Source organism: Parasteatoda tepidariorum, chromosome 3 (genome assembly GCF_982258835.1).
Source record: "Parasteatoda tepidariorum strain Cologne lab strain chromosome 3, Ptep-v5.0, whole genome shotgun sequence".
Taxonomy (NCBI): Eukaryota; Metazoa; Arthropoda; class Arachnida; order Araneae; family Theridiidae; genus Parasteatoda; species Parasteatoda tepidariorum.
In genome coordinates, this window is record NC_141757.1 from 68,905,952 (window position 1) to 68,916,939 (window position 10,988).

A 10,988-nucleotide genomic window follows, 5' to 3' on the forward strand; every position below is an offset into this window, starting at 1 on the left:
TTCGACTATTACAAAATAAAATAATTACTATTTGGCGAAATACGCAAAAAGATAGTTAGCGTTAAAGGGGCCAAACTTTCGACCACTCTCCTGTCCAAACTATTGGGACCCTTACTCCCAGGTTGCGGTTACCTTTTTATTTCGGGGAGCCAGAAATCATAATCCGTCAAAAGAAAGGTATATTTTGGTGCTTGATTTTGTAACTTAAAATATCGTCTGCACTATTCAGCACTTTTGAGGTTACCCTCTGGAACCATTAAGATTGAGCATTAGTATGTGAAAATCTGATCATTAGATCAAAAATTATTCAGGATAACTTTTTTTCGTGCGCATTTTTGACGTGGTGTAATATAACTACAGGAATAGTTCTAATTAGAATGATAAATTTAATTTATATGATTATTAACAATGTAGTGAGGGAGAGCCGTGATGGCTTTTATTCCCTTAAGATGAATTTCACGTCACTGATATATTTTTAATTTATATATTAAATTCTTTTTTGTAAAAAAAAAAACATAATTTTAATAGAAGGAACTGAGAACATCACTGTACAATAAATTTCGGCTAACATTCCACAATAAAAATCTATTGAAAAAAGGGAGGAGAAAAAAAAAACTTTATGAGGCAACAAAATCTTTATCATTTAAGTCGATAACGAAGTTCGTTGCAAGTCAAAGCGAGATTACCCCAGACTTCTCTTAAAAAATGTAACTTTATCTACTTCCTCTTAGCTATTGAATCAATAAAAAAATAATAATAAAATAAGAAAGAACTTAAGAAGGGAAGACGCTACGCTACGCAAAGGAAATTCCTGACTTCGTCAATATGATTACTTAATTTCTCTCCCTTTGATTCACATTCAAGGAAGTCTAAAATGCGCTTAAGAAAACAAAGTAGTCTAATTTAAAACTTTTAATTTTCTGCTTAAAAAAAAAACATTAATTTTTAAATTATGCTCAAGGATGTCATGATCCGCCTAAGAAAAAAGAGTGTAGCTTGATTTTTAAAACTAATTTCTTATGCTTCAAGCAGGGAAAAACATAAGAAGAGCTAAAGATGGAATGGCAAATAATTGAATATGACTTGAGATTAATAGAAATCGAATGTTCACAAAAATATTTTTTCGAGCAGTATTCGTTTTACTGTAAAAGCATTTTAACTTTCTCAAATCTCAAGGGAATATCCTAAACGACATAATGCAAGAAATACTTTTTCAAAAAAATAAATTTTGTTTTATCAGTTTTTTGACATTCTATTTTAGCGTTCATAGCATTAGCAATAGAAGGAAAATATTTGTCACACCACTTTTCTCAGAATCAATCGTGAAGCATTTACATTATTTATTTCATTTGCACAGCAGTGTAATGAATACCACTGAAAAAATGTATTTCCTTACGTTCAACAAGGTGGATTCACATTTGTTGACTCTCAAGATGTGTTACTTACTACAAATTATTTCAAATCTAAATCCATACTATATGGTTCCAGCTATTAGGTTCAAATTCTTATAATTTAAAGACGACAATTTAATGAATACAGTGGAGTAAATTTTATATTTAGTCGGTCAGTAAAGCATTAATATTAAATTATAACATGTATTTTTTCTATGTCAAGTTGTCTCTGTCTTATTATTTACACAAACATAACCTAATAAAGATGAGTCACAACCTTAATGAGGAGATGATCAATGGAATAAACATTTTACACATTTGAGGGCTGCAGAGAATTATTTCTTAATCAAATAATTTTGATTAATTTTGATAATTTTAACGTCTTACAAATATATGTAAGGTGTTCCCTCACAACTGACCTAAATATACATACATATTTATGGAATCTGTTTGAGAAAAAAAATTTGTCACATTAATAATTTAAATCAAATCAGTCAGAAGTTAAATCAATATAAATGAAACTGAGGAATAAAAATTATCAAACACTGGTCCATTTTATTGTAAGACTGAAATGCATATAGTACCACTTTTTAGTTTCATCCTAAAATAAACAGATTTTGATAAGTTTAAACTTTCCTTCGTCATGATTGATTTTGATCTACCTGAGTAAATATTTTACCTTAATATCTGGGAACCTTAATTAATGTAAATATATAGTCTCATTTTTACGAAGACCTTAAAAATATATATTAAGAAATTAAGAGCAGCAATTATGTAACACTGGACCACTATGTAGGGCTTTTAACAGCAACAAATCGTGCTTTTTTTCCAAAGGTGTAATTTTTACATTGAACTGCACAGTATTGTTTATTACTTTACAAGCTTCAGTGGCTCCCATTAAAAAACTGCACAATATACAGAACAAATTTATTTTCAACAAGGAAATTGCAATGTTTTTCTTGAAAAATATTTTCCTGCATAATTTGAATAAGGTGGTTGATCATTACAATATTAAAAAATGACACCCACGACTTTTTAGCACAATTCCATAAACTGTATCATTTATTATCAAAGATTAAAAAGTAATCTTATGCCTCCAATACTTATATGTATTCAGGTTATAAGTAAAGCTATTCTCTTATTAAACTTGTGTGTAAAAATAAGAAACAATGCATGTTTCAATCATTTAAAAGAAAATATATCAATTAAAATTTAAAACAAAGCATAGTTGAGAATCGGTATTAGTAAAGCTTTAATGTTACAGTATGAATTGAAAATTTTAATTTATTGAAATTTGAAGACATAAACCTGCACTGTATGAATCTTTTTAGAAAAAAAGGGATTAAAATTATTTATTATTATAGTAACATATTGTATACTTATAAGTATTATAGGTATACAACTTATTATTATTATAGGTACAGTAATAAAAAAATAATGAACAAAAAATAATGTGAATTGTAAGGGCTTTCTTCTTGAAATAATATTACGTTACGTTTTACTAATTTTTTTTATAAAAAAAGCAATTTTACTAATATTTAAAGGCTGTGCCCACCCACATCTAACATTTTCTGAATTTTCAAATTAATAGAAATTGGATGTTTATAAGCTTATTAAAAGTTTAAAATCTATTAGACCGTAATGAGTTAGGATAACAAATTTCGTTTTTATCTTCAGATTCCATGAAATCTCTGCATGAATACCTTTTAAAAACATTAGAACAAATGGGTAGAAACGAGTTTTGTTTTATTTAGGAATAGGCTGATCTATTTGAAATTAGAGCTTCCAGGAATTTTAGTTTTTCCTTGCTTTAGCATTTTTTTTTGTTTCATTTCATTCACTGACCCTTTGAAATCTTTTTGTAAACACAAGAAACACAATTTCCTTGATGACTCAAATGAGAAGATTAAGAAAATAATTGGATTGAACCTGATTCAATAAATAAAGAATTGAATTTCATATCCAAAGTTATTGAGTGTGAAACAATTATTCCTAATTTTATTTTTTATCTTCAGATTCTATGAAATATTTGTATGAATACCTCGTAAAAAAAATATTCTCTATAAATCTGAAAAGCAGAATGGGTTTCGTTTCATTTTGGAATAGGTTGATAAATTTGAAATCAGAGCTTCCATAAATTTTAGCTTCCTTGCTTTGGAACTTTTTTTATTTTGGAGGTAAAAGTAGATGCTTCAACCTCCTCCTGAAAAAATTGATTCAGAAGCCATTCCAGAATTAGAAATCTAGATAAGTCTTTATTTCTTCAGCTTCAAATGTGTATTCAATTACCAAAAAATATTAGAAATATAAAAGTAAGTAGGAAATTAGGGGAGATTTATATCAATTTGGAAGATTCAATACTTAGAATTATCTATGTTTAATTTAAAAAAAGAGACAATAGTAAATAAATTATATTATTTAGGTGTGTCTCTCTTACTTTTGTATACTTTGGGGGCTGCATACAATGATTTAAGTATGCTAATCAGTAACACATTCATATAATCTAACAACTCAATATAATTGATTAAACTGGAAAGCTTTGGAGTGGTCCCAATGCTTTTAATCACAAAAACGCTTTTAATATAGTAACAGAATATTATTATTATAGAATTAAATATTTTGTATTCTTTTACTTATTGTAACAGAATAATCATAAGGGTAACTTTTAATTGAATTGAATGGTACTATATTTCATAAAATAAAAAATATTCTTTAATATTTTAATAAAGAAAGGAAAATTTTACTTTATTGAATGACACTAAGAATTATATTTCATTAAAAAAATCATTATATTATTATGAGAAAGCAATTAAAAAATCCTTAGTATTTAAATAAATTACTTATAATAAAATAAAAATATCCATTTTCCTTTTTCACCTTAAATATTAATTTCTTTCTTTCTTTATAGAAAGAGTAAAATAAGGCAACCGAAAAGAAGATAATAGAAGTACTCTCTCTAAAGACCAACAGAAAATAAATTATCTTCATTGAGAAGACAGTTAATATTATTCAGCTTTATATCTTTGGTGTTTTAAAATAATTATTGTAATAAAATAAAAAATAGAAAGATAATTCACAGTTTTTAGAAAACCATTTTTTGATTGAACCCAAGAAAGTTCAAAGCCTGAATTTAAGAAAGATTCAAGTTGCTAAAAAATAGACCTTTTATTTTATATGTTTAACTCACTTTTTTTCTTTCTTGGTTTTGGAAAATGCAAAATGTCAAGCAACCTTTTTAAAGCAAACTCTTTAATTGAAAGCAATTATTTAAAAAAAAAACTATAATAATACTTTTACACAGAACTTGGTATAAAAAATACAATTGAAACTAAAAAAAATCATAAAATGGACCACTTTTAAAATTACTGTCTGTATTCTAAACACAAATCTAAAGTAAAAGAACACACTATCAAAGCAAATATTTTATTGAAATATTATATAGCAAGCATATCTAAGAAAAAATAAATTAGTAAATGTCAACAATAAAAGCTTATATGAAGAAAAAAAACTTCCTTTTTGTATAATATGTTGAAACAATAAAACAAATCGACTTTTAAATCGCTACTATCTCTTAATCAAATAAATTATTATTCTAGAATGAGATGCTTAATGAAAGCGTGATGAGTGACAGAACAGTTTAAAGAGCAATTTTCGCTACTGCTTCCCGTGTTTTCATAAAATTTATTACTAACAACACTAGCTTGAGTCACATTCTAATTTCGGAAAAGCTATTCGCTTACGATGAAGAGCAAGATAGCCCAATTAGGTAATATCTGATCGCTCTCCAAATCATCTTTAATATGAATAAATGTCTCATCCAATAACAGTTAAAATACAATGACTGCTATGACTCATCTAGATTACTTATGAAAATTTAAGTAAAAACTATCGATCGCAACCTACCATAGTCGTCATATCTTTTTCACATTGAGTAAAAGAATAAACATGAAAAGCGAAAGTAAACATTTCAAAGAAGATGAAAATTAAAAACAACAATATGACCCAACCCTAACATATACACAGACTTTGGGATAACAAATCAATAAATTAGGAATGCAATTGATCACTTACGTCATTTTGTTCTGTATGTAAGTATTCCTTTTATATCATGCAATAAAAAAGCTTCTAGAACTACGCTAACTACACAAAATTTCTACTGGTAGTAAGACCAACACTTTCATTCAGGAACATATCAGCTCCATCTTTCAGACTTTTTCTCCTTCCTTAGCTTCCCGACGCTTTCAGATCGCTAGAGGGCGCTGTGGAGATCTACCGGAAGTCATAGAAAGGAAGTAATACTCATAGCTTTGCGATTTGTTTACGTATGTTCACAAGTTAATCTTTTAACTAAATAACTACTTATTTATAGTATTATTAATAGAACAGATTAAAAAATAGTTAAATACACCAGCATGCCTTATTGTTCCACATGGGAGGAGTTTGCTAAATCTGCTGAAAGACTTTATATCCAAGATCCAATGAAAGTATGAATGCATTGTGAAATTCTATTTCCATAATCGTGTCATTAAATAAAATTTAATTATCATATCAAATAAAATTGTAATGATGACGACGATATACGATCTGAAACATGGGTCTTCATTATAAAATATATTTTCTCGATAAATTAAAAGTAATTAATTCTGAAACTCTAAAATATCAAAAAATAGTTAGCATTATTTCATTAGTGTAAAATTTTTTCTGAAAGTTGCCCGGTTATTTTGGCAATTTATGTTCTTACAGAAAAAAGGTAAAATGACTTTAACAGTGAGCTTTCCTGATAATAAGAAACAGTGGAATATTTTATTTACAGTAAAAGCCTTAAAGTATAGGTATCCCTAATTTTGACAGTTTTTATTTCCTAATTGGAACTCAATTCCTATTTTAAAATATAAGTTTTTTTTATTTATATACATAAAAAAATAACTTTTCTAATTTAATGATTATGAAATCTATATCTGAATTTTGATGGGTAATAGATGATACATTGAACTGAAAAACCAATTAAAATCTAAATTCATCTCCATGAGTATTAAAGCATTTTATAAAACATTTATTAGATCAATTATTTTGTATGACAGTGAGACTTGGGAGCTTAATAAAGCAGCAAAAAATAGATTACTCGCTTTTGAGAAAAATCCATTGATCAATTTTTGGAGCAGTGAAAGAAAATAATACATAGAGAAATTTATATAACCATGAAGTGTATAATAAATTTAGACAACCAGACATTTTGAGAGCTATTAAGTCATACAGTATCAGATGATTGAAACATGTTTTTTGTCGTAAAGACTTTGATTTTCAAAAATTAAAGGTACAAGGAATAGAGGAAGACCAGCAACTAGTTGGTTGGACTGTCTGGAGAAGGACCTGAAAGTTTCGAGATGGAGAAATTTAGCTGCAAGTTAAACTGTCTGGAAGAAGCAGACTGAGAAAGCCTTGGCTTGCATTAGGCTGTAGTGGTGTAGAAGACGAAATACTAAATCAATGAGAACCCTGAACATGTTTCTTTGCAATGTGACAGTTCCTTATTTAAATAATAGGAGTTAATGACACTTAAAGTAGGTTGCTGATGCCCAGCTTATTCCGTTGTTTTGGCTGTTGTCACTTCAGAAATCTCTCTTCACAAGGATTGGTTGTCAGAAATGTAAAGGTTTTTTTAAGTGTCAGTACTGTTCCGGGAATTGGGGGCCACTGTTTTAGATAACCAGAAGAAGACAAAAATTAAAGTTTAATCACCGAATTATGTGTGTTTTTATCTAAAAAAATGACATATATCTAATTTGTTCAAAGCTAAAGTGCATCCGGATAACTAACTATGAAAAAGAATTTTTTTTATGGATAAATACTTAATGATATAAATCTACAGACACATTCTAAACTAAGCTGTCTTGAGTTCTGAAAAACCCTTGTAAAATTTGCATGTTAAGTACAAAATTTTAAGCTCATTGTTTTTTATTATGCTGCTTGGTAACAGTGGTGTGCAAAAGTATTTTAATAATCGGGGTCAACTCCTCGATTAGATGCCCCTCACTACAGAAAAGAGTGCTAATTCCATTTAAAATAAAAGAATATTTAAATCTATATTTTAATTTCTATTTAATATTATGTATGCTAATGTAAATTTATTTTCAAAAAAATATTTTTAATTTTTTTTTCTTCATAAATGCAAAAATTATTTGAATTATCTAAAATTTAACTATAAAATTTGTCTGAAATTGCATTTTATTCTTCCTAAAATGTATTGCTTGAGTTAAATATTTAATTGATAGGAAATTTAATTTCATACTTATAAATAGTAATAGATTTAAAATGTGTTTTTAGTTATCAAATAAATTAATGTTCCTTTCGACTAGGTGACTGGGGCCATGGCCTCTTTGTGTGCCAGTCCTTGGTAAAACTTCAGTTTGAAAAGAAAAGGGGAAAAATGGGTAGAGACAAAGTGAGGGATTAACATAACTAGCATTATTAAAGAAATCTGCATAAGATACTTGATGGTAATGATAAAGTACAATTGAAGATGCTAGCTGGAAGAAAAAAAAAAAACATTGTAAATTTGATGTGAAAAAAAAAATTAATTGAGAAATATTTTATGAACTAGAAACTCCTTAAAAAGTGAAAAAGCTGCTAAATCTGAATCAAGAGAAGATGGGCTTTTTAATGTCAAAAAAAACTTTTTGTCATGATAAAAGTCAAAAACTGATTTCAAACATAAAAATCTAGTGAGAGGTAGGATATGAGAAAATTGCAATATGAAAGATCTATGCAGTTTTAAAACATAAAATCATGATTATATTAATCTGAATATATAATTTTTAAAGTAATTTTGTGTCAAAATATAAATTTAGACTTTTATGATTGCGAAAATGGGCTTTATTTTTTGGGGGGATGGAGAGACATAAAAAATCAAATAAAAATATATTTAAGTTCCTTAAAACTTAAACCATAGTGAGAATGCCCCTGTGGCTGAGCATTAAAGAGAATTATGTATCACTATTATTTGAACTAACCATTATAAATAATAGTTAATGTTATCAATATGACAACATCTTCACATGCTAAAATGTACACTCATAAAACATTAATGTTATTTCAATGGAATGGAACATATTTTCTCTAATTTTTTATGTACTTTATTTCTAAGCGGGAATTAAAACACTTGATGAAATCGAAACTATTCACTGTGAAGGTAGGCATGAAAAGTTAAAGGGTAAAAGAAAAAATTTGAAAAAAATGGTTTAGATTAGCATAATTATAATTATCTGAACCGTTTTGGCTCATAAACTACAAAAAAAAAAAAAAAACAATTTCTAACCACTGGATTTATTTGAATTTATAATATTATATTTTATTGTTTTTTTTTATTAAATATTTTTACTGTTAAATAAGTGTTATCACTTTTTTTGTAGGTAAGGTTTAGTATGAAGTATCGCCATTGTGATGGGAAATTGGTCATTAAAATTACAGATAATGTTGCTGTAAGTTTTTGATCAGATGTTTATTATCTTTATAAATTGCTTTGTAGATTATCATTTTATAGATTAGTGTTTTTATATTTTTTATTTATTTTCCTTCTTACTGAAATTCCTTCAGTTTGCTAATAATTAATATTAATTTTTAAAAATGCCCACAATTTTCTTATTTTTTTACACTTATTTTGCTAAATATTATTTGCCATGGCATTTATTTTTCATAAATCCAATAAAGATCTGGCAATTAAACAAGATATAATTTATTTATGTTGTGTTTTATTTGTTTTCATCCAAAGACTTTTAACTTATACATTTAGAACTAAAAACAATGTAAATAATGTATCACTATCTAAATCTGTTGAAATAAAATTCTAAGTTTCAAAGTTTGAACTCCTTACTGTTAATAATTTCGTCATATCTTGAGAATTTTTGAAACAAATTTAAATACCTTTGCCCTCAGAAATATTTACTATTTTAAAGTTACTGGACTTGATGAATTTTAAGCCACCTAATGTTTATTGTCAACTTGTAGTAGATATTTATGGTGATGTGGGTTTATGAAAGTGGATTTGACAATCCATGGGTTTGGTTGCAAAAGTGAATAAGAAAAAGTTCTTGAAAACAGACTGTACGCAGTGAGAATGCTTTGTGATGTGTTTTTATAAATTTCAATACAAGATTGTCAGGAATCAATGACAAAAATGGTTTTTGGAAATGACTGTTTCCGATTGCGGCATCTCTTTATTTATTCTCTTGTTAATTTTTTTTTTTCATAACAAGGTTATATACAAGTTTGTTACGTGCACCATTGTCTGCAACAAATTATTAACCATTTATGTACAAAAATAGTATCCAAAATGCTCTTTCTTATGAAAATAAATGTTGTTCTTGAAAAACTTTTTTTTCTGTCAGTCTCTCAAATCGGTACTTAACTTTTCGGACATGCCTCATTTAAATCATTATTATTTAAGATGAGTTGTAGATGTAATTATTGAGTCTTGTGTCTTGACTTTATCATTGTTAGTGGTTTATTTGCAAAAATTAAGATTTTTTTTTCTTCTTTTTCTAGTGTTTTATGTACATGACAGAACATACTCAAGATGTAAAGAAAATTGAGAAGCTCACAAGTCAACTAATGAGGCATATGGCATCAAAGGAAAAATAATGTGTTGTCATAAATTGTATTAAATTCAAATTTGTACATAGCTCATAAGCAATTAAATTTTGTAATGTTTCCATTGGGCATTTTGTTATTCTTAAAAATCAATGTGTAACCCTAACTTTCCAAACAAAGTTCCCCTTTACTTTGCTAATCAATGTAGAAGTTATTCTTGGAAGGAAAATTTTGTACTGATTTGTAGTAGTTTGGCAGATTAATGTAGAAACTTCCTTTTTAAAATTCACCACTGTCACAGTACTGCATAAAATAGATAAAACAATAATCTAAGCCACGTTACTGGAATTAGTTAATTATATGTTATGTTGAAAATGGGAAAGCTTCTGACTATAACAGTTAATTGCAAGAGAAAAACTTATATTTTTTTTATTTAGTCTAAAGTGGTACACTTATCCATGTATGATACATTGTACATAAATTTTTCAAATTGGCAGTACTGTAAATTTTTGTTGGCTAAGGAGAATGCTGGTATTTTAAGTTGAATAAAAAAGAAATGCAGTCAAACAGTATAGTGAACCTTCAAGGGACCGAAATTTCGGTTTACTATATCCGTTCCCCAAACAATTTTAACTAATGGTTCCGATCTCCTTTTTATTATACATTATTTAAATAAATGACCATTAAAATGAAATACAAAAATGTCTGAAAAATAATACTCAGTAACAAAAAATGTGTTAACTTGCTTTTATTTTTTATTACTCTTCGTCTTGTGTACAAAAAAAATTAGTAATCTTCACCTGGTGCAGAGAAAAATTTGTCCATACATCTGCCTGGGTTGGCCTTTGTTTAGGGATGGAAAAGTAAGATAAAAGAAGCAAACAAGAAAAAATGCTTATCGCTATATTCCACCCAATAGATGGTTTTAAAAATCAGTATAAGTATTTATTTTGAAGTACGCATTTCAAAATTATTTTTAAAAAAAATCAGTTGAAGACAGAAAAAAGTTTA

At 27.3% G+C, this 10,988-nt stretch overlaps 2 protein-coding genes across 2 annotated transcripts in view; one reads left to right on the forward strand and one right to left on the reverse strand.

Annotated features, from left to right (window-relative positions):
* ena (ENAH actin regulator enabled) overlaps window positions 1-5,654 on the reverse strand; it is a 41,102-nt gene extending 35,448 nt beyond the window's left edge. Inside the window, exon 1 of the mRNA XM_016071268.4 lies at window positions 5,463-5,654. Within this exon, the coding sequence (XP_015926754.1) occupies window positions 5,463-5,467 (5 nt within the window). The 5' untranslated portion in view covers window positions 5,468-5,654. The remainder of the gene's footprint in view (window positions 1-5,462) is intronic.
* Window positions 5,655-5,661: 7 nt separating this feature from the next.
* Srp9 (signal recognition particle 9) lies at window positions 5,662-10,101 on the forward strand. Its single transcript, XM_087159496.1, has 3 exons — window positions 5,662-5,875; window positions 8,801-8,869; window positions 9,933-10,101. Exons 1-3 carry the CDS (start codon window positions 5,804-5,806, stop codon window positions 10,026-10,028), a joined length of 237 nt encoding a protein of 78 aa, XP_087015622.1. The 5' UTR covers window positions 5,662-5,803; the 3' UTR covers window positions 10,029-10,101.
* The last annotated feature ends 887 nt before the right edge of the window (window positions 10,102-10,988 follow it).

Excerpts from the sequence above, each read along its gene's own strand:
- Srp9 (XM_087159496.1), top strand. The coding sequence starts at position 5,804 with ATGCCTTATTGTTCCACATGGGAGGAGTTTGCTAAATCTGCTGAAAGA. Across the intron at positions 5,876-8,800 it reads ATATCCAAGATCCAATGAAA|GTAAGGTTTAGTATGAAGTA; the intron begins GTATGAATGCAT and ends CTTTTTTTGTAG. Across the intron at positions 8,870-9,932 it reads AAATTACAGATAATGTTGCT|TGTTTTATGTACATGACAGA; the intron begins GTAAGTTTTTGA and ends TTCTTTTTCTAG.